We start from the raw sequence: 24,475 nt of genomic DNA, 5'->3' as shown, positions 1-24,475 counted from the left end.
GGGGACTAAGGAGGATGATGATGATGATGATGATGATTTGAGACAGGTCTCTCTATGTATCCCTGGCTGTCCTGGAACTGGCTATATAGGCCAGACTGACTGGCCTTAAACTTCACCTGCCTCTGCCTCCTCAGTGCTGGGATTAAAAGCAGAAACCACCAAGCCAGGCTCCTAAGTTTTTCTTGTTTTTGTTTTTTACCAGTCTTAGAAACCGCATTAAAAGAAACACATATAAGCTGAGCATGGTGGCGCACACCTTTAATCTCAGCACTCAGGGAGGCAGAAGTAGGCAGATCTCTGTGAGTTCAAGGCCAGCCTGGTGTACAAACAAGTCCAGGACAGCCAGGGCTACAGAGAAGAACTCTTGTCTTGAAACCCTGTCTTGCTGTTTTAGCAGCAGAATTATAGATGGTCATGCCTAATTAAGAATGTTTTTATTAAAAACAAAAACCACGAGCCAGGCGTGGTGGCACACGCCTTTAATCCCAGCACTTGGGAGACAGAGGCAGGAGGATCGCTGTGAGTTCAAGGCCAGCCTGGTCTACAAAGTGAGTCCAGGATGGCCAAGGCTACACAGAGAAACCCTGTCTCGAAAAACCAAAAAATAAAAAAATAAAAACCACTGATTATTTTTATAAATGCATTCATTGTGGAGGCAGTAATCCTGAGGATCCAGAGAACTGCTCTAATCTCTTCTGTGTGCACAGTTCTTACTAATGGGTGCACTTAGTCCAGATATGTTGCTTTCCTAGTTCCTTCATTTCTTATTCATAGAAGACATGATTTCTGACATCCTTTCCAGCTCAAACTCTGTAACAACTGATGGCTTGAGATATTGTATGAGGGTAGATAAATTGTTCAAGAAGAAACTTCCAAAAGTATTTTCTCAAGCTTCCTAAAGATACTCAATTGTACAGTACAAAAAAAAATAGTAGTAGTAGTAGCAGCAGCAGTAGCAACAGCAAAAGAGATGTTCAACTAATTTTAATAAGGATACCCCCAAGGAAAGAGACACTTTGGCTTTTACATAGTATAAAGGTCAGCAGCACAGTGTTTGGTTCGACTAGCAGCAAGTTGTTCTTGAGAAACTGCCTCTACACTGAGAAATGTGGCCATATAGCAGAACAGATGTTTCCATTTGCACAGAAAGCATCATCAAATTCTTGTTTGGATCAAGGCTGTGGTACATGCTGAAGCCTCCTAGGTTTTGTGCACATGAGTTGTAGAGGTCTGTTTGGAACCTGTTGCCAGATTGCTTTATTCCTCCCTTTATTGCAAGGCATCTACTACTGGTTATGTTTTAACAATTGCTTATGTTCCTAAGGAATTAGCAATTTGATGGAAAACAAAAAACAAAAACCTCTTAAAGGAATTCAGTAGCAATATTTATTATACTTCAGCTTCTGTTCTTGTCTCCTGAGTTTTGACTAGTTTTAAGACTGAGCAGGGGAAGGAATGCACTCAGCACTTAGAAACTGGTGCTTCCTGTGAAAACCTGAAGTCCCAGGTCATCAATAAAGTTGAAGAATAATCACCCATCTTGTTAGCATTTTTTTATTTTTCATTTTGGTAGGACAATGGGAATATTTGTTCTTTAAACATTATGCCTGTATCACAGAAAAACTTGCTGGAATCTTTGGAATATAGACAACTGTTAAAGTAACTATTGTACTGATTTACCATTCAGTTAGAAAAAGTACATATAATACAGCCTTATGCCCTCCAAATCTCTCAGAATATTAATAAAGGTCATTTTATTTCCAAATTGGCTTTTAAAATCCAATGGAAGATTTAGGACACAACTGGGACACACTCTCTGTGTGAACACTACCCACACAACCGGGACACACTCTCTGTGTGAACACTACCCACACAACCGGGACACACTCTCTGTGTGAACACTACCCACACAACTGGGACACACTCTCTTGTGTGAACACTATCCACACAACCGGGACACGCTCTCTTGTGTTAACATTACCCACACAACTGGGACACACTCTCTTGTGTGAACACTACCCACACAACTGGGACACACTCTCTTGTGAACACTACCCACACAACTGGGACACACTCTCTTGTGTGAACACTACCCACACAACCGGGACACACTCTTATGTGAACACTACCCTCACAACTGGGACACACTCTCTATGTGTGAACACTACCCACACAACTGGGACACACTGTCTGTGTGTGAACACTACCCACACAACTGGGACACACTCTCTGTGTGTGAACACTATCCACAGAGAGGTCCACTGAACCCAGCTCTGACTTGACTCTGCATTGTGATCTGAATCACACAAAAGGAATTCGAATGTCAAGGCCTAAATTCAGTACATAAGATGACTGGAATGAGCTAGCTATCTCTGGGATTATTCATAATCAGATTCAATCTTTATGAGGAGGTGTTAATGCCAGTTCTATCTGCACACAGGAATGTACCTTCTAGGGCTACTGGTAGTGACAAAACTGAAGCTCAACTCACTTGATAGACATTGGTAGCAAGAATAAAACATTTGCATTTTATTGGGCTTGAAAATTTTACTCAGAGAATGCTGAGTAAAGAAAATAGTTTTGGGGAAAAAGATTAATGGTAGGCCTGAAGAATGCTGTCTGGGCTGAATAGAGCTTCCTGGGGAATTGACAGTAGGAAGAAGGAAGATTAATGAAATCGGCTGAGGATTTTATGAGACTTGTGCAGATCTGGACCCTTGGTCTCTGAGGACTGAGCAGTCTATCTTTTGGAACAATTAAAGTTTAATTCAGAAAATGAAAAGGATGTAGAACATCAGATTTTGTTACTAATAGGAAGAGAAATTTGGCAAAGATAAAGATTACAGGAGTGATAATATTTTAATATAAAAGTTATCAAAGATTCAGGGTTAACAACCTTTTAGAATTTGCATTTCTTCTTGCATTTGATATTGACAGAGAATGTAGATTTTTCCAACCTACCAGAGTAAGGGATGTTTTATTGTATTTTTTAATTGACACAATAATAATAAATGTTAGAGTGAAGATATAGTCAGTACTAGAGTATTTGTCTAATAAGCATGAGACCTAAAGTTTAAACCCTGAACCCCAGAAGATAATAGTGAAATAATATCTATACATCTTTACAGGCTACCATGTGATGTTTTAATGCACACACAGTGTTCAGGTCAGATGAAGCCTGTCTGGGTTTGCTAAGGTTTAACTTTTTTTATACTAAAAATATTCATAATCCTTTCTTCTTTGAGATAGTCATTCTTTACAGTACAATAGCGCATTCTCTTATCTAATATGACCTGGGACACATTGTCCATCTTTCCCATCCCTCCCACCTCCCCCTGCCCCAGCTTTTGGAAGCCAGTATTCTACTCAACTTTATGAGATCAACTTCTGTAGATACCACCTGACTGCACTGAGCATAATACTCTCCAGCCCCAAGTCCCATTTGTATTGTCACAACAGAGTGTCAGCCTTTCTGCGACTGTAAGCTATTACGTTGGATGGTAATTGAAGATCAGCTTGAGTTTGGACTCTCTTTTTAAGTATGTTCTTTTGTGAAGTTTATGTCAGAACTTAGCACCTTCTAGACAAATGTGATTTCTCGTGGGAATGGGAGTTAAACACTGTAAGTGTTTGGGAGAGTCAGTATCTATCATAATTACTTTTTGTCTTGTTTTTCAAGTCAGGGTTTGTCTGGGTAACTCTAGCTGTCCTGGAACTCACTCTGTAGACCAGGCTAGCCTTGAACTCACAGAGATCTGCCTGCCTCTGCCTCCTGAAGGCTGGGATTACAGGTGTGCGCCACCACTGCCCAGCTTATCATAATTACTTTTTAAAGGGTGTGTTTAAAACTTGAAATTATTTTTATATCTTTCTTTTATTTTAGAATCCCACGGGAATCTTGGTGCTCACCGCATCATAAAGCCGTGTGTCCTAATCATAGGTAGCCAAAGTGTCCTCTTCCCACAGCATTCAGCAGAGTCTTCCGTATCTCCTGATCTCACTTAAAATATGGAGGAATGAATGTTGCTCTGAGATGGTATAATGATAGATTCTTAGGCTATCCCGCAGGCACCTTTAATCAGAAACGCAACTTCAAAGGTTTAGTACAATAATCTGCATTTTAGAAAGCCATTCAAGTACTGGGATGTGTGTTAAACACTGAGAACCACTAAGCTAAACTCAGAAGCCCAACCTAAGCTGTGTTTGTATGAACAGGCACAATTCCAAGTTGGGATACTTTTCTAAAACTAAACTTACTGGTTAGGAACGAGAATTTTATTTTCAAACAATTTTTTAAAAAGTCAACCAAAATATTTAAGTCCACTTTATGGATCTAATCAATATCCCTTTATGAAAGAACGAGAAAGCAGATGGCTGGCCCAGCTCAGCTACAGACCTTTCCCTGCTCCAGCCAGGCTAAGAAAATGCCCCCCCCCTCCCCCCCGTTGACATGCCATGAAAAGCTTAGCTGCAGGGGAAGGAGGCACAGACACACTGAGCACCAGCTCCAGCTCACTGTGCTGTCACAAAGGTCTAGCCTTCTCTGGTTTGCTTAGACATCTGTAAAAGATAGATGAACCTCGGTCTTAACCCTGTGGTTCAGTGCCGACCCAAAGTGCATAAACATCACCCAGTAAATGCTGTACAGTGCGGTGGTGCAGAAACATAGTTGGCGGTTGCTTTGTTTTTGAAGGTTAAACATGGAACCGCCGTATAGCTCAGCAGTTCTGCTTCTGTGTGAATAACAGAAAGAATCAAAATCTAGGACTCAGGCACAGGCACATAGTGAACTGTGTGTTCACTGCTCCTGACACTTAGCTCTAGAAACAACCCACAAGTCCCTCAGAGGATGATTGGTAATACAAAATGTTTTGATGCATATAGTAGAATATAATTCAGCATTGCATACGATACAGGCTGCAGCAGAGGTGAGCTTTGATTTGAAAATAGCACTACTAACTGGCTTATTCTCTTAGCAGTGTGACCCCACTTAGAAGAGGTTGGTTGACACAGAAATAGGGTTGCCAAGGGACTGAAAAGTTACTGATTGATAGGTACAGTTTCATTTAGGATGAGATGGAGATTTGAGAGATGAATAGTAGTGATAATGTCTGCCATGTCCGAACCTAATGTCAATGAAAATATGCTCTAAAGTGGTTAAAACGCTACATTTTAAATTATATGAATGTTACCACAACAATTGAAATTCATCAAAACTAATCTAAATTTATTTGAAAGACCATTTTATTTGAATTTGAATGCTGGAGTTGGATATTCAGATGCTCTTAATACAAGGAAAATATTTTTATTTATGTATAAAAGACAAATTATTGTTTGATAAGGATAACAGAGTTCCTGCCATGATACGTGTCCATCTTACATGCTAAGCACTGTTTCTGCTTCAGTTGTTTTGTGAATGAGAAAGTGTCTGTGCACGTGTGCCACATCAGCTATGTGAAGGTTGGAGACCAGCCCTTGGGAGTTGTTCTCTCCTTCCCCTGGTGCTCCAGGGATTTCCCTTAGGTCCCAGGCCCGTGCAGCAAGGATTTCTGTCCGCTGAGCCATCACCCACCTACCTCAGTGGTTCTCTACACTACCTTCGTTGCCTTCATTATTCTGGCCCTCCAGTATTATAAATCAATATATCCAAACACCTTAGGATTAAGAAATAGAAGAATATGTGATGGGCCACATATTAAATTTTTAAAATATACATTGGTGTTAGTCTCTGAAATGTCAGTACTATAAAGAACCCCACACAGTATGGCATCTTGTAAGGACAGAGGCCTTGGTTCCAGAGCTGGGTAACTTGGCTTCTATGCCTTCATTGATTCCCACTTCTCCTGAGCCACTAAATCATCCCCATACAGGCATCTTGTCTCCCACTCTCATGGGGCACACCTTTGGGGTTTGGTTAATATTCGCTGAGGGAGCTGAGCAGTTGAATGAGTTGATAGTATGGAACTTCATGGTCATTTGGAACTGAACATTTCCTCAGAAACATTTGCAGTGAAATGTTGAATTTGTTCCCAGTGGAACGGAAGGAGCACAAGCTCCAAAGTGATCACAGCACTGTTCCTGTGTGAACTTCGGACCATGTCTGAGTTGAGATGTGGCCACAAGAAGCCCTAACCAGACTGGCATGTAAGAGTGTCTTCTGCTGAGAATGCAGGTGCCAATCCCATGTATACCCCATCTGCGCTGCCATCTGCCAGGTGGCACTTTGGACAGTTATCTCATCTGTTCCAGCCACATTCCTGAATGCCAGGACCAAAACAGTCTTCACGCACCAAAATCCCCTCTCCCTTGCGCCAGCATGCACTGCCACAGCAGCCTCGAGCCTTCTCGCCTGCACACTAGATGCCTCTGTTATCACATGTGGTGGCAGGAGAGGAGGCTCAAATTACTGGTCTGTCAGGAAGGACAAGCATGCTGCCATGCAGTATCATTATCATTGGCTTCTTGGTTGAAAGAAAATGCTGTGAACTCCTCAATTCAAAGCAATAAAGACCCTCAGCTTTTCTCTGGGGTCTGCCAGAGCCATTAACAGGCAGTGACAGTGATGAGACATCTGAGATGTCCCGTGTATCCTTTCTGACAGTGTGCACATAAACCTGCCAGTGGTGTGGCACTCGATCACATGGCCATTCAGAGTAGATTCTGATTTCCCAGGCATACAAACAAGGTAGCATGGTGTGTGTCTTTAAAACCCAGTATTCACAGAGCTCAGGATGTACCAATGGAGCGGAGGTCTGGGTTGACTTCCTTGGGTGGACTTGTGTTTTTCTTTTGCTATAGTGATCTACCTGGATAAAGAAAATAACCCAGCGGAGAGAGGCATCTTAAAAGCCATACTGCAAAGGCAAGAACTGCCATACCGAAGGTACTCACAACAAGCTTACCTAAAGCACATCTCTCTATGTCCTCTTTGTTTCTGGAATGTTAGAGCTCATCCTCGTAGTTTGTTCCCGCCAAAGAAGTATGAAAGTAAAAGGACATAGGAGTGGGGGTAGCTCAGTGGTAGAGTGCTTGCGTAGCATGAGTGAGATCTTAGATTTGATTCCAGGCACCAGAGAAAAAAAGAAAAAGAGAAAATGCTACAGTAACTACTGTAACTCCTACAACCCAGCATTGTTTGTTTTTTAAATGTCCAGATGTCCCTGACAAACACAAACACAAATGTTCCTATCTTGATTTTGTTTGTTGTTTGTTTGTTTGTTTTCTTTCCACAAAATCTTAGTGCAGACCACAGATGGGAAATGCTTATCTATGAATCAGGGATGGCACTCAGCTCTCTGTGCTGAAGAAAAGGAGGGTGCCCTTTCCCCAGCGAAAGCCAGAGAAAGCTAAGGAATGTTCTCTCCTGTTCTTAACACCCAGAAGTACTTCTTAAAGGAGCTCCTAGTCCGAGAACTCCCTTACTCAGATGGCAGCCCTGCTCAGTAGTGGTGCTAACTTAGCAGGCACGGCTGTGGTCACCATTCTTTTTTGACATGACAGAAGTAGTAGACAACTCAGTGGATTGCTTATAGGATTTCTATAGGCTGTCCCATCTGCGCTGGGACAGTGATACATTGAAAGAAAAACTCTGAAAATTACTAATTTGAAGGAGAGATAATAATGTTTTTTGTTTAGATCACAAGTGAGGGACGAGAAAAAGGCTTGTGAAACATCCTGAAAAACATCCTTGAACAAATTCTGAGAGGAGGTATAAATGTGAGCCAAAAACAAGAGGCAGGGCCTTTGGAGACTGGGGACAGTTTTGACTGTTCATTACTCCACTTCGAGACACTCCTAGAGAGAACCGCTCGAGGGAAGGCTTCGGCTTCAGGGCTCCAGGCTCGGGCTGAGGTCCTGGGTTCTGGTTGCTCCAGGTTCCAGCAGAAGAAATTCTGCTGATTACACCAGGAGAATCATTCCTTGGAACTGATATCCTTATGGTTTCACTACTGTATTCTTTAATCCTCTTTTCCTATTGTTCAGGTTAGTCGGGTTATAAGTGAGGTACTCTAGGTTAATAAGTTCGTAACAAAATATATTTGTTAAGAAAACTGAGCCTACAATTTGGGGCTAGAGAGGCAGTTCAGTGATTAAGAGCTGGGGCTGTTCTTTCAGAAGATTTGTGTTCAGTTCCCAGCACCAGCTGATGCCTCACAACCATCTACTCCAGTCCCAGGGAATCTGATGCTCTCTTCTGACCTCCATGGGCACTACTACATGTCATGGGACACAGACATACATTCAAACACTCATACACATAAAATGAAAACAAATTATCAAGAATGTTTTTTATTGTTAATTTCAGGTCATAGTTTTGACCCTGCTTCAAGTTCCTTCTTTATTTCTTTTTCTTTTTCTTTAGCAAATGTTGTACTGAGCAAATCCATCAATGAGGAAGAAAGACTATAATGACAAGTAAACAAATAGGCTAATTACATGATGTGATGATTAGTGACAATTGAACAAACACTGGGTGTAGTGATGCTCACCTTTAATACTAGCACTTGGGGGAAGGTGGATCTCTGCTAGAGGCTAGTCCTGTCTACATAACAAGTCACAGGTCCACCAGCTACATAATGAAGCCCCTTAAAAAGAGAAACAAACTAAACAAGTTAAACTTCCTAAAAGAGAAGATAACAAGCCAGTCTGAGAAAGTGACATTTCCCCTGATTTATGAAGTATGAAGAGACTCAGGCAAACACAGAGCCCAAGACATATGGTTCCAACCTGAGAGGCTGCCCAGCAGGAAGGGTGACCCAAAGGGCATTCTAGGATAGATGGGAGAACTAGCGAGGCTGGGCTCAGAAGTAGAGACGCTGGAGAACACATGTTAATTGTGTGCGCAGTCGCGCGCGCGCGCACACACACACACACACACACACACACACACACACATAGGTCTGCATTTGGTCCCTGAGTTTTAAACTTCATCTAATGAGCTTTCTTCCATTTGAGTTTAACTTTCTAGTTCTTTCATTGGTTTTGTTTATTTTTAATAATGGGAATGGAGACCAGGTCCTTGCCTTTGTCCATGTGAGGCAGGGGTTTTAACACTGATCTACACCTTAGATCTGTGAATTTTATTTGACCTCTCGTTTTGCTCTCTATAGAATTTAAGCCGGGTGTTGTGGCACACGCCTTTAATCCCAGCACTTGGGAGGCAGAGGTAGGTGGATCTCTCTGAGTTTGAGGCTAGCCTGGTCTACAAAGCAAGTCCAGGACAGCCAGGGCTACATAGAGAAACCCTATCTCAGAAAAAGAGAGAGAACGAGAGGGGGGAGGGGAGGAGAAGATTGATTATGGGCTGGAGAGATGGCTTAATGGTTAAGAGCACTGTCTGCTCTTCGAGAGCTACTGAGTTCAATTCCCAGCTACCACATGGTGGCACACAACTATCTATACTGGGATCTGATGCCCTCTTCTGGCATGCAGCTGTACATACAGATAGAGCACATAAAATACATAAAACAAATAAATACATAAATCCTTTTTAAAAATTTAAAGCCAAGAATATTGCATTTTCATTTTCTAGCTCTTTTTATAGAACTTACAGTTTTTTAAATTTTGTCTCAGAATTTATGTACATCCACAAAATGAAGATAATAGCCTACCTTTATAAAATGATGCAAATAGGATCTCAAAATCTGAGCTTAAAGTATATTAAGTGTCAAGTTACCTAACGTACCTGAAAACAGCCCATTACTCTATGCCCTGGAGAGCCTCTTTCTTATCTGTAGGATGCCCTCCATTGGCACTGTTAGAAGGCTAGTGTGTCATTCACCAATCAACAGTGGCCACATCTTTTAATTTCTCCTTTCCAAACTGATTCATTCTAGGGCAGTGTCGTTGTTGTTGTTGTTGTTGTTGTTGTTGTTGTTGTGTTTGCTTGCTTGTATGTCTGTGCACCATGTGTGTGCTATGCCTGCAGAGGTCAGAAGAGGACATTGGATCCCCTGGAACTAGAGTTAGACACTTGTGAGCTGCCATGTGGGTGCTGGGATTGGAACCAAGTCCTCTGCAAGAACAGCCAGTGCTCCATCTCTCTGGCTCCATCAACAGTCATTTTTGTTTAATTGAGTAAAGAAATCAGTAGACAATTTGAGAATCTGTTTGAACAGCCTTTTTTTTTTTTTTTTTTTTTTTTTTTCATTTTTCCCAGCGTACTGTGACCCAGGCTCTGGTTACTTGTGCCATCTCATCTGATTTTCACAAGAGCCTTCCCTATTCTTAAATATAATCATCTTCATTGTACAGATAAACAACAGAGACCGGGGAGACTGGGTGATATCTTCAACATCACAGAGCTCTATGAGCTGTCAACTAAGAAGGACTGCCCAAACCACCCATCTGAATCCTTCCTTCCTGTGCATCATGCAAAACACTCAGACTGCTTGGCAGTCTGCCTTGTGATTTCTGTATGGACAGGTGTTAACTTGCATTTTGAGAGGTCTCTATTTTCTAAGTTCTTCACATTCTATTCCTAGGTAGAAACGGGGCCTTGTAAAGGAAGGAAACGCTGAATGTTACCTTCAGCAAGTTGATTCGCGACAGTGTCGTGTTTATCTATCAGCGTTTGGAAAGGACTGTGTTTGTATTTTTCAAGACATGATTTCTCGGGGGCTTCAGTTTTTCTGTTTCTTGTTTTGTTTCTGATTTGGGATAGATGTTTCACAGAGTTTAGAATGGTAAGGTTTACAAATACCCATGGTTTAAGCTATGCTGCCAAGACATATCAAAAGAGTACTTAACTGTAAATTCCTGCCATTTGGTCAATCCAAGTGTGTTTGGCCTCAGCACAAGCCACTAATTCAAATCAGTTCCATCAGAGCCCTGCAATTATGTGTCTAAAAGTAAAGTAGAGCTTGGATGTTGTGGCTGTACATTAAAAGGCTGCTGAAGCAATATGAATAACTGATACAGCCATTGGGCGGAGCTCAGCCTTTCTCTGCGGGCACTCAGACCGCTCCCAGCGGTGCAACCTCTGCATTTTGTAGGACAACACATAGAGTTGGGTGGATTGCTTGCTACCAACCCTGAGCTGTATGCTCTCGGGGGGAAAGTGCGGCACAGAACATGTCTGTCTGTCAAAATGCTGACTGTGCGATCTACCATGGCCTTTGTGTGCTTCATCCTTTTAGTTTTAAAAGTAGAGGTATCAAAATATCACACGAATATGGTGTTATAACATGGACAATGGGTCCTTCCCTTTTCCTGGTCATTTTCTTCCATTCTGGAAATAATTGCAATGCAGGCTTAGGAAGGGGATTGGTGCTCATTGGAAAGGTGGGTGAGCTCCAAGGTTCTAATAGTTCAGGTAAGATTGTTGCCTATGGCAAATGCAATCCCTTTCTATTGGCATCCTTGAAAACATCACCACTTCACACATAGTTATTTTAAAAACTCTGTGTGGCATGTCTTGCTCCGTAGTAGTGATGTTCTCTGTCCTGTACCTTCTTAGTGTGCGCTTCACCGTGGTCAGTGATCCTCCCGAGGACGAGCAGGACCTGGAGTGTGAGGACGTCGGCATTGCTCATGTTGACCTCGTTGATGTGTTTCAGAAAGGGAGAGACATCATTGAGCAGGATATTGATGGTATCTCTTTATTCAGACCTCTCTGCTGCCTGGGAGGGGATCTGTCACATCTCAGCAGAAGGCTGTGCTGAAAGCCTGTCCCTGTGTTCTCCCCTTTCCCACCCTTCTTGGCTGACAGAAAAGTTAAATGATTAAGCTTCACAGGAGTTAACTAATGCGTTTCTTAGTGTAGGGGTGAGACAATTGGCCTTCAGATCGTCTCCTCTGCTAACTGTAGGATTCTGACAGTTAGGGTGCTCCTCATAACTGTATCCTAGATTGTTACCATATTAGGTGTGATTGGAGCAGTGCCTCATTTCTTATTCTGTTCTTGCATTACACATGCAGAATGACTTGTACTTTATAAACCATAACCAAGGAAGGCCATGGCCACTCACTATCAGTTGAGAAACTCCCACTGATTCCACTTGGAACTGGCTACGTTAGCAAGCCCTCTCTGAGGCCACAGGCACATCACTTTACGAGCACCTCCTAAGGGCCAGGACTCTGCAGTGCTGTGGCAGCTGGGTGGAGCTGCCTGTCCTGGATACATGGCAGATTCTCGGGAGTTCACATGGTGCCAAATGATTGCCCAAGTTAGATCAAATAAGTAACTGGGAGCATGTTTGGAAACATCCATAAAGTATGTGCATCTAACTTGGTGGCAGCTAGTTACACTTTGACACAGAGCAAAAAACAAGGGGATTACAATGTTGTTCTTCCTTAGTAAAGACTCCAGAACTAAGAGTGTGACAGAAACCACCAAAATCAATCTCTTGTTAGCTCTGTCTAGTGACCCACCTTTTCCTAAGAGGCCACAGGGATCACACTCGGCTGACACCCACCTATTAGGACCTAGTCAGGTGACCAGGCACTGTTCCCAGTACATTTTAATACCATGTTCTCGGTCATATACAACTACTGGGAGCCATAGTTTAGTTCATCTGTTGAGGAGGCTGAGGCTGGAGAACACTTGATCCACCGCCATCATTAAACTTCAAGGAAATAGCAAGAAACCACAAGACCCATAAGCACTATCAAACCTACAGACTCCAAATCCTGGCCTTAGGTCCCTAGCAGATGTCTTTCCCCAGCTGATGGGGTCCTGGGGTCTGAGCTGACATTACACCAGGCTATGTTCAAAGACGCTTCAAGACTTAAATAGTCTGTCTTTGGGACATCACTGATACCTCTTTCTCAAGAAGTGACCCTCCGACCCTCAGAGCCAGTTCACAGATGTCTTCAGGTTCACGGTCCGCCACTTTCCTTTCCTAATTACACATGAACCTATTTTAAATGAAGTGTTGTCTTAGGTTCTAGGTGACCAATGCCAACACTGATTGCATCATACCTTTGCAGTGTTTTAGAGGTCTGACTTGTTAGTCACACAGGTGTTAGAAGAAAGTCTGGCCATGTGTGAACAGCCACAGCCTTTCATATGGCAAGCTTCAAGCTTACATGTAAAGTGTGTGTCTTAATTCACGTGGCACTCTCATACAACTGTGTTCATCTCAAAGCTGTGTGAAGTAAAGCTGGGTGGACTAGACCAGTGAGGAAACTGCTGAACGTCATTGACCTCTGCTGCTGCCTTCTCCTCAGTTCTTGATGCCCGGGCAGATGGGGGCAGCATCGGCAAGCTGAAGGTGACTGTGGAAGCACTTCATGCCCTACGGTCTGTCTACCAGCAATACAGAGAGGACTTGGGGCCTTGAAAGAAACTGTTCCAGAGGAATCGTACTTCTGAGAAAATGCTCACGTGAAAGCTTCAGGGTGAGATTTTGAGTAATCACTCTGGTGTGTGTAATCTATAATTCATAGGGAGTCTGGAGGGAGTGCCTGGGTTTAGGCTTGAATGTTCAAGTTTTATATGGTTTGTTTGTTTGTTTGTTTGTTTGTTTGTTTGTTTGTTTTTCTCTCCCCTCCTCCCCATGACTGCCACCCTTGGGACTTCAGTGCTCCTAAGTGAGCCGCCTTCTCAATAATTTATATCAACATGATAGCATGAAACATCTATTTGCATTTGCAACGTTTTCTTATGAGTAACTGGGAGTAGTCCCATTTTTATTTTTCGTAAGTAAAAGCCTAAAATCTTAGGAAACCAAGGAGAAGAAATACTTTTTATGTTATCCCTAATCATCCCACTAAATGGAAACCCTCTGATTACCCTCATTAAGACTTTTACACTGTGAAGACTTTATTAGAAGCAATATATGAAAATTACTTGGATTAATGTGTTAATCTTCCTCTTTAAAATGCTAATATCCACTTTATGCACATTAAAGCTCAGTATGCATTTTCTTTGATGCATGCAGTTTCTATCAATTAAATATAAAGAAGGAGACTTGGCACCAACTTATTAAATTACTCCCAGGTTTTGTTTGGTTTGTTTTGATTTGTTTTTTCATAAAAACTGTAGTTGTTCCAGGTAATATGGTATTAGTGTGTTGATATGGGATCCAGGATTGTATTCATATAAAAAAGATACATACATACATACATACATACATACATACATACATACATACATACAAGAAATTCTTACTTTACAAACTAAAGTTATTAGAAAAAATTTAACTATGGCTAAACTTCTAAAATGCTTAGTTACTCATGAAATGAGACCCTTTTTATCATTTTTTTAAAACTTACATCAAGCTTACACAATGCTGGGATGTATCTGGATATCCAGACCTCAAAAGGCAGCTCCAAAAGTTAATTTCTAGCTTTTACGCAGTCTTGCTGAAGGGTTTAATTGATATTTTTAATGGAGCTGTGAATCAGTGCTGCAAAGGAATTGTCTCTGGAGGCCTGAGATATAATGCATTTCATTTTTTAATTTACTTTTTTATTTGTCATTTTCTTCAAAGGATTTTTATAGGCTGTGGGTTTTCACTGTTTGCAAACAGGCTATTCCTTCTTAAGCATATGTAAAGTATTCAGGGAGATAAGTAATTTATTAAAATCTACCTAATTTGCCGTGCTATATTAAATCTCTGCTTCAGTGATCACAGACCATTTCATTTAGAGAATTAGGCATTCCCTCTTTGTGTGATTAAAGCCCTGGAAAATGAGTTCTTTGCTCCTATTTGTGAACATTCAAAGCCTGCTAATGGCAGGAAGATGGAATAGATTATGAGACAATTCATTACAGTTCAACAGGGGGAAAAGCAGCTATAATGCAAAAATGCAAGTATGAATATCAGTGTACAGTTGAACCATCTGTGCTCTAACGGCTTTGGTGATGACTCCTCCTTGGGAGGCTTTGAAATGACATCCGTACGATATTAATTTGTTGGCGCACTTTGTGGGACCAGCAGAGTATGAGCTGACCGCAGAACTCTATAAATTCTGTCTGTACTATTGGGCACCCTGGTCCTCAAACCTGCCATCTCCAAGAGGGCTCTTGCTCTCATCAAACTCTGAAAATGTTCGTAACAACTCATTGCACTGGAACCTCCTGCTGACCGCAAACATCTGCAGACAAAACCTCTCCAATTCTAGTAAACAACCACATGTTTGTTGTCACTTTAGCTGGCTCTGAGCTCATCTTTTTGGCCTCCCTTTCTAGCTTTCTTTGGCTTCGTGCAGCTACAGTGTTTAAGGCCCATAATATTCCCTGCAGTAATTTAAAACAGCCAGATTATACCCTGGGATTAGCTGAGTGGTTTTTGAGACATTTATTGTGGTATGCTCCTAGGAGGCATGCATTATTGTTTTAAAATGTTATATCCAAAACTAAATAATGCTTTCTGCAGGGAGAGAAATGGAATGGTGCTGACTTCTTGGCATCTTTAAGTGGAGACAGGGAAGTTTTATTCCGGAAATGTCTACAAGTGAGTCAGCTGTATAGAATCTGTACCTCAAGCAAGATCAGGGATCTATCCAGGATTCTCTTACATTTGTATTTACTAGCTTTAAGATTCATAACCCCAGACTCCTGCAGATGTTCCCAATACTCATGTCACACGTGATGGTGACTAAAGAGTTCTGAAGGGAGAAGTCGAATGATGTCTGCCAGCATCTATGTCTGGTCATGTGTTAACCAGAGTTCATAGAAAAGTTCACCTCCCTTTGGATTCAAGTCCTCTCATCTCCTCTATGAGCCAGGCTTGCTCTGTTGAGGATGGCTGGGATGTAGAGGCTATCGGGCACACAGAGACTGCACTGGAGGTGACCATGCAGCTCTCAGGAACTGCACAGTACACTCAGCACTCTGGGAGCTGTAATGCTTTTAGTTTGGAAATATAAATAGAGATGTGATGTGGCGTGTGGGAGAGTGTATTGTACATGGTTTTTTGCCTACTGTAGTAGAAATGTCAAATTCCCAGCCACTGTCACGAGAAGCAGTTGACAAAAATAAGTTTTATGGTTTACAGTGTGGTTTACGTAGAGAACATTTCTCTTCACTCTCGGTTTCAACATGTTTTCTGAATTATCATGGTTTGTTACCATTTAACTTAAATTAGTTTTTTTAAGAATAAATAGAGACTATGTTTAATCAAATAAAGAAAGGCCACATTGAAATTCTGCTGTTCCTGCCATTCATTTGTTACCACAAAACACAAATAATTTCTATGTGTCATGAAGAAGTGCGGGCTGAGCCGTGGTCATGTGATTTGGGAGGCTCTGCGTGCACCAATGTTCCCACAACAAAACATAAATTATTTTAGTAATCTGACATCAAGAGCTGTGACAATGAAAACCAGTTCTTACACATGTTCTAACAGGAATCTGATTAACATTTTTGTGGATATGGAAAATAACTTTTTTTAGTCAAGCTGGCACTGTTGCTGAATTTAGAATGATTTCCTTATGTACAAAATAGCAAAATGTGAATCATGTCTGTGAACAAATATGAGAATAAATGTGATCTTTGTGTAACACAAAGCACCAAGGAAACAGCTTTGGGTTGTAAAATGATCAAGTGATTGACACTATTGGGCCGATCCCAAAAGTGCAATTGCATTTTAGTAAGTCACTGATGCCCAAAGGCCTCTGACTACCTTAACAAAGAGACTAAAACCATGACTTACTATAATTGGGCACCACGCCTAATTAAATCCGTGAGTAGGAGCAAACAGCTTTACATCCCTTTTGTTCCAAACAAAAACAGCCTCTAGGTCACTTCTGTCTCAAACATGTTGCTAGTGGGGATGGCCCCTCATAGCCCCACTCCTGAAAGCCAGCCCACACTACAGGTACGGTACCTTTTCTCCTGGCCTCTCTGTTTCCCTTTATCTTTCTTTCCTTTCCTTTTTCTTCCTTCTTTTTTAAGTACAGGTCCACACTATGTATCCTTGATTGGCCTGGGACTCACTGTATAGACCAGGCTGGCCTCAAACTCATGGAGATCTGCCTGCCTCTGCCCCCTGAGTGCTGGGATTAAAGGCAAAGGCAGACAGACACCATGTAGCCTGGCACCTCTTTGCTTTCCAAATGATATTCAAGTCTCTTCTGTGCTCTGGAGTGAAGTCTGGCAAATCAGACAGAGTGTGGCTTCCCCTCTGAGATATGTACCTCTTTTTGTCCCTTCCCACTCCCCAGAGAATCACATTCTCATTTCTATAACAGCGTCATTTCTCCACTCACTCAACACCATTTGTTTTTGTTTGATTTTAAATATTTACTTATTTTTAGTTATGTATATACATTTGTCATTGTGGGGGTATGCGTATGTGAATATGGGTGTTACAGAGGCCAGATCCCCTGGAGGTGGAGTTATGGGAACTTGTGAGCTGCCATGTGGGTCCTGGGAACCCAAGTGATCCTCTGTAAGAGCAGCGGGTGCTTTTAACCACTGAGCCATCTCTCCAGCCCCTATTTTCTTTTTCTTCTTTTTAATTAGTACTTTAATTCTTATCTTTATGTTATGTATTCTTTTTAGCCAAACACCCCCCCCCCCCCGCCGCCATCTGCCTACTGTCTGACTACTATTTCATTGGCTGACTGCTTGGCCTTGGTTTTCTAGAGCATCTAAGTATGCAGCTCATCCTAGCCTGGAACTCAGTTGATTTTTTTCCCCCTTTGGGCGCCATTATCTGTGGCAATTCCAGGAACTTCTCCAAATGCTCCATTTGAGGTAGCAATGGGGCAGGGGTTGCCATGCAGGCCAATCTGCTTTTCTAGCTTAAACTCATAGCCTTCCTGCCTCAACCTCCTCAACAAGAAGTAACGTATTCCTGCAACAGAATGAGGAGAAAGCAATTCCTACAAATGTTTTTCTGCATAAATGAAGGAATATCCACTCAGACACCCACTGTCCGCAGGGCATGGGTTACAAAGAACAGGCTCTGACCGAGCTCAAGTGATGGAGGAACACGGATGATGCCTGCAGAGCAGAGGAGCCAGCTACCCTGAGCGGCAGAGTGTTGAGAGCTGGTGTGGGGCCTGGTGTTGTGGTTGAGTCTAGAATGTGCTGTAGAGGCTCATGTCATAAAAGTAGGGTCATTAGCCTGTGCTGTTATTGAGAGGTGGTAGAGCCTAATAAAAACAAAAAACAAAAACAAAACAAAAAAAACCAGGTTGGAGCCTGGCGTGATGGTGCACGCCTTTAATCCCAGCACTCAGGAGACAGAGACAGGTGGATCACTGAGTTCGAGGCCAGCCTGGTCTACAAAGTGAGTCTAGGGCAGCCAAGGCTACACAGAGAAACCCTGTCTCAAAAAAAATGGGTTGGGTTTTTGGGGGTGTGGTCTTGAAGGAGCTATTCCCCTTTCTGCTTCCTAGATGCCTACTGTCTGCTGTACACTCTTCACTGTGTTTTGCCTCATCACAAGCTTAGAACAACAAGGCCAAGTGACCACAGGCTGAAAACCTGAAGCTATGAATCAAAACAAATGTTACCTCAGATATTTTTTTCACAGCAGCAGTAAGCTGGCTAGCATGCTTGGCAAAGTCAGATCATTAGCTTTTGGAGAGAGGGAAACAACGTAGACTGTGCAGGAACAGACGCAGCAGGGAGGAGGCCATTTTGGAAAGGGGAAGATTCCTTGAAGACATGTAGTAAAGTGAAAGAGAGAGTCAGCTGAAGCCATGGCTCCCAGGAAACAATGAAGAAAATTGTCAGTAAGTAGTGGACATTTGTTACAGAAACTAAACAGTGCTGTAGCAACAGAAGAGGGCAATGTTGAGCTAATAAACCTGACTTCTACCAAACCCTTCTCTATCAGAAATTATCTCAGCTGGTCCAAGAGAATCCAAACTACAGGTTCTAGCAGAAAGGGAATCCTGCATTCATCTTCCGCAAGAGTACAAAATGGGGATCAAGCCTCAGCAGCTGCATGAAGAAAAAAGTAGACAGAGCGACTGCCGGTTACCCCAGCAACCAGAAGTAGTCGTCCACATCTGGGCCTATTTGTTCGCTATGTTTATTTTTTTAAATGAATAGAAATTTTAAAATAACACAAGAAGTCCCACATGCCTGTGTGCTCATTAGACACCAGAGTGCAGATGGTTAAAGTCCCCTGCTGCATACCACCCCTAATCCAGACCTACGTCCCACTGCCAGTTCACCATTTGTATGTAAACACGTACACATGCCCACAAAAGACGTATAGAATTGATTTGCTTTTTATTTACATAAGTGTCAGACTGCAGACATTGTTTATACAGTTTGCTTTTTTTTTTTTTTTCTACATAATTTTTTAAGCCACGTTTTTGAAGTCCACCCTTGTTTTCTGGTATCTCAGTACAAAATAGAGGAGTCTGTGGTTTTAGAATGTGCCCCCTCCAGCGGGATGGTGTTCTACCCAGGGTTTGTGGGTTTGGTGGTCTGAACCACCCTTCTGTTCAGCACAACTAGACATAGTTTGACAATGTCGAAATGTCATCTTGGCTCCCTGGGCTGTCACACTACACGGTCCAGCTGATGAAACCCAGAGAACAAGCCTAGCACTGGGGCTGGCCTTCCCTCAGAGGCACCTGCCAGTCTGAGCAAACAATGAGAGGCTACACAGACCCTTCATACGCTTCTGGGACTTGAAGGGAGAAAGTTGGTATTGGTCTACAGACTCAAGACCTCCACAATTTGAGTTGGGACTGAGAAACTAAATCACCATGAGAGCGATGACAGGAAGCAGGCTGTCTAGTCAGAAGCTCTGTTTTCATTCTCCCCATCTCTGAATAGATTAAGGTATTCTCAGGTTGCCTAGGACCACGTCTTGTCACTGTCAGAGGCAAAGCTCTAGAAGTTATCCTCTATTTATTACTACAAGTTATAACCAGTGTTTGCAAAGTACGCAGTTAATGTAACAGTTCAAGGAGTCAAGACCACATGACAAGACTATCAAGTGAAGCCATCACAATCACTTCAAATAACAGGCATCTAGGAACTTCCAAATGGTAGCTGATATGATGTCATATTAAAAGGCAACCTCAGAAATTTCACGTAGGCTTGGGCCTTACTTTGAGATCCAAGTGTAAATTCTCTAAGTGAAAATTGCAACTAAAATTAAGAGTTGACCAAGCAGCCTAACAGATACAAATACGGAGATTTGGTTAACTGAAAAAAAAAAAAAAAAAAAGTACCTTTTTGACACATGAAAGAAAATAAAATTTAATTAATGAGAAGAGAAAGAATATAAGGTCACTGCCAGGCGTGGTGGTGCACGCCTTTAATTCCCACACTCAGGAGGCAGAGGCAGGCAGATCTCTGTGAGTTCAAGGCCAGCCTGGTCTACAAAGTGAGTCCAGGACAGCCAAGGCTACACAGAGAAACCCTGTCTCGAAAAACGAAAGAAAAAAAAAAAAAAGAATATAAAGTCACATGGAAACATATAAATTTGAAGATACAGGAAAAGAAGCAACACAAAACCAGCATACCCAGAATAATGGGTCACATTGAATCAGCAGAAGTGTCATGAACAGCCGGAGAAGGGTTCTTTGGTTCTGTATGGATGGAAACCACAGACAAGGGAGCCAATCGCCTTACTGTTGATGACCCTGAGTTCCAGAGGCTCAAAGGCTGGGCCTACAAACCCAGAAGCTATGGCTCTAAGCCCTGAGAACAAGAAGCTTCCAAGAAAGAGAATGTTTGCGCTATGTCCTCAAGTGAGGCTCATTGTCCAGGGTTCCAAGAGCTCAGCAGTCTGAGCTCCAGGACTGCCAACTCTTTGCTCCCTCTGCACACTGAAGTGTTTCAGAGTGCAGACAGTGGGACTAGAGCCAGTACCCTGTAGAGTCTCGGCTCCCACCCTGGGCTCTCAACGTCTCTACCATCTTTCACCATCTCGATACTTCTGACATCCTCACCATTTTGTAGACTCTGCCTTCAATTGTTCCTGGAATTCTGGCTCCCAGTCAGAGCTTCACGGATGGGGCTCTTTGGAGCCTCAGTGTTACAGCTGTGACCTCTGGGCGCTGAGACCCTCAGCTCCTGGTGATGCTACTGGACTTTTCAGCAACCTCCCCACTGTTGCTGCTGATGCCAAGCTAAAAGGCCCAGATTTTTATCTACTTTTCTTGCAACTAGTTCAGCCCACCTTCACAGTCATAAGGACCACAAATAGTAGGCAAAAGACCTTTTGGGAGAAGGTTTTATTAGAGCCAAAAGTGCAACACTGAAGGTGGGGAGAGCGTTAGCCACAGAAAAGCCTCTAGACTAGCAGAAGACTGAAAACCACCTCGCCAAACTAGCTAGAAGCAGGTATGCCGTGCTAGTGATAATCTATTCAGGCACAGGGTAGTCTTTTCTTCACCAGCCATGAGCTTCACATAAGAATCAATCACAACCTACTGGTGTTCATGGTACCAGATAGTACTCTGCACAGTTCCAGAAGAGGAGGGTAACCACTAACCCAGCTGCAAACCCTGCCATCTAAAATAGTCAACTGCCTGCATGATAGGCTGATGCAACAGTAGCAGACACTATAGGAATAACCAGCCACTCTGGTTGGATTTAAGGCCCACTCAGTGAGATGGAACCCATTTCTGACACTGCTCAGGTGGCCAACAACCTGCGACTATATATGCCATACACCTAGGGAAAACCCAAATAGTATTGCTTTATAAAAGAACATAGAGCAGGGCAGTGGTGGCACATGCCCTTAATCCCAGCACTCGGGAGGCAGAGGCAGGCGGGTTGCAGTGAGTTCAAGGTCAGTCTGGTCTACAAAGGGAGTCCAGGACAGCAAGGCTACACAGAGAAACCCTGTCTCAAAAAAAAATTGCATAGAAATAAAATTACTCCTAACAACATTCTCCTATAACTATAAATCAGTGTCTCAGCAACCACCAGAGACGCTTCCTCATGCATTCAATGGAAACTAACACAGAGACACAATTGAACAAGGTACAAAGAATGAGAAACTTTGGAACACTCAGTCTGAAGTAGAAAATCTTCATCAAACCCCTCCCCTCAGAGTTCAGGAAGATAGGCTGAAGAGGAAATTGAAAGATTCTAAGAGGCAGGAAAAGGATGTATTAAAGGTTTGGGTTTTTTTGTTTGTTTGTTTGTTTTTTGTTTTTTGTTTTTATATAACTGTGTCTCTCTTAGTTTCTCTCTTAACCTGGCTATCACACAAATATTGAGACGCTAATGTTTGTTTCTAAGGCTTTACAACACAACCTTGAGCAGTTTAAGTCCATTCTTATCCCTCTGTTATCCTGACTCCATCTTTGCCAAAATCCTCGTTACTTGTTTTTTGGTTCTTGCTTTGCTCCAACTGAATCATCTTCATATCTCCTGCACCGCTGCCTGTGGCTGAATCCCCTACTTCCTCTTCTCACTCCTCCCTTCCCCACCCCACCCCACCCCCACCCCGACCCCGCACCTAGCAGGAAGTCCAGCCCTATTCTCTTCCCTGCTCAGCAATTGGCTGTAAACTGCTTTACTGACATACAAGGGGCCATTTGAGGAGCAGTGTTTCCTTGAGACAGGAGATTCTCAGAAAAACAAGGCTTGCAACCAGATATGGGGGATACAGAAATCAGCATTTGAATTACATGATAACCTTATGCCTAGAGGGATAGATGACTCTAAGGAAACTGTTTTCCAAACACACAGGACTGAAGCACAGATGAATTCATAGACACTATGACAGCATACACAGGGCCTACACAGGTTCAACCCAGAGAGGGTCCCAGTGCTGGGAGAGGAAAGTAGACATGAGTTCCCATCCCTAACCAAGACACCATCTCCAGTTGACATCCTCTTGCAAAAGATAAATTAGTTTTCTCCAATAATGTCTCACTGAGTTTATTAACCACACTTAAAGGTAGGCACCCTGCCCAGCAGTTGATGGCCAATACAAAATTAACTCCATGGTATTTTTGTAAACTTTTTTTCTCATGTTGCTTTGTTTGGATGTTGTTTTTGCCTTACTGGTCTTGCTCATATATTATGTTTCCAGTTTTGTGTTTTTATGGGATTTGTGCATGTATTTCTTGTTTTCCTTTTTTTGTTGTTGTTATTTTTGTATCTGCCTGTTTGTTTGTTTTTGAATGAGAAAGAGAGAAAGGGGGTGGAGTTAGATGGGTGAGCAGGTAGGGAAGATCTGGGAGGAGTCAGGAGAATATAAACCCTGATCAAATATATAGAATGAAAAAAACATTAGATGATAGGTAGGTAGGTAGGTAGACAGATGGATGGATGGATAGATAGATAGATAGATAGATAGATAGATAGATAGCGGCCTCTTTCCCATCAATCATAAGCTTTTTGCTAAGTTTACTGGAGAAGTGTTACTCTTCCTATCAGTTTTATTCAAGTCTGCTGGTGCCAGGTCTGGGGATACAGACATACAGAGCTGTGAAGACAAGGTCATCTGGAAGCCACCAGAGTGAAGTTTTCCTGCACTACTATAGGCTGGAACAGTTGTGACTGGAACAAAGCTCTTATAAGTAGAAGTTTATGGCCTTAGCAGCCGCAATGGCTGCCTGTTCCCTTATAGTGGGCAAATGAATATTCTCAAGACAGCCAGAAAGTGATCAGAGCATCCGGGTGTCATAATGACAGGCTAACCAGTTGCAAAAAGAGCAAGGGCTCAGATATCAGGTCCCCACTCAAGGCAGGCAGCACAGGAGTCTGGCAACTGTCAGTGAAAGGGTCATGTTTTGGAACACTGCCTCCCTGCCAAAAAAAACAGAAACAAAAAAAAACAAAAACAAAAAAAACACTTATTTTTAAGAACCCCTAAACACCAAGGCTACTCTAAAAGCCTATCCTTCACATGCTGAGCAGCGTTTGACAGTGCTAAGCTCCTGTCTGAGTCTCAAGCCTAAGGAGCAGCATGATGGCACATCGTTTGGAACCTGCCTCTCATTCTTGACCCTTCAGCTATTCACAGGAATCAACATCCCAAGCAAACCCATGGCCAATAAAATCAGGATGCCCTGGAAGGGCACTTACTCCCCTTCTCTCTCATTCTGATGAGCAATGGAGATATGTCCAGATGGTCTACCCAGTGTCAAGCCATGGTCATTCAAAGAGGTGATCAGTTTAAAAAATACAGCTTTGCGTTCGTTTCTCCATCCAACCGCTTATTCCTCTGTGACTGCGTCTGCGGGCAAGCCTTGTTGAAGAGCTGCCTACTTTCAGGAAAGCCAGGCTGAAGGGGCAGACACCAGAAGTGGCCCTAGAAAGTAGAGCACAAGAGTGGGACTCTGAAAATTGGTCACTCACCAACCTGCAGGCAAAAAAAAAGAGAGAGAGAGAGAGAGAGAGAGAGAGAATAACATCATTAATGACAATTTATACTGAAATAACCTGTCACTTGGTAAATTCCTAACAGTGATGGACTGAAATATGTGCGTGAAGAAACGAAGCATCACTTAAATTAGCTACACTTTTGGTTTATGTTGCTCTTCTTTTAGGTTTCAGAAAAGCTCTTCAGCTGGTGGTGGCGCATGCCTTTAATCCAAGCACTTGGGGGGCAGAAGCAGGCAAATCTCTTGAATTTGAGGCCAGCCT

General features: G+C 42.5%; 1 protein-coding gene across 1 annotated transcript in view; it reads left to right on the top strand.

The window, feature by feature from the left end:
• Positions 1-14,011, top strand: part of Rpgrip1l (RPGRIP1 like) — a 93,591-nt gene extending 79,580 nt beyond the window's left edge. Inside the window, exons 24-26 of the mRNA XM_051168531.1 lie at positions 6,799-6,883; positions 11,459-11,592; positions 13,171-14,011. Of these exons, the coding sequence (XP_051024488.1) occupies positions 6,799-6,883; positions 11,459-11,592; positions 13,171-13,283 (332 nt within the window). The 3' untranslated portion in view covers positions 13,284-14,011. The remainder of the gene's footprint in view (positions 1-6,798; positions 6,884-11,458; positions 11,593-13,170) is intronic.
• The last annotated feature ends 10,464 nt before the right edge of the window (positions 14,012-24,475 follow it).

Source organism: Acomys russatus, chromosome 26 (genome assembly GCF_903995435.1).
Source record: "Acomys russatus chromosome 26, mAcoRus1.1, whole genome shotgun sequence".
In the NCBI taxonomy this organism is placed as follows: domain Eukaryota; kingdom Metazoa; phylum Chordata; class Mammalia; order Rodentia; family Muridae; genus Acomys; species Acomys russatus.
Note: the sequence above shows the minus strand (reverse complement) of the source record. Positions and strands in the feature narration are given on the sequence as shown.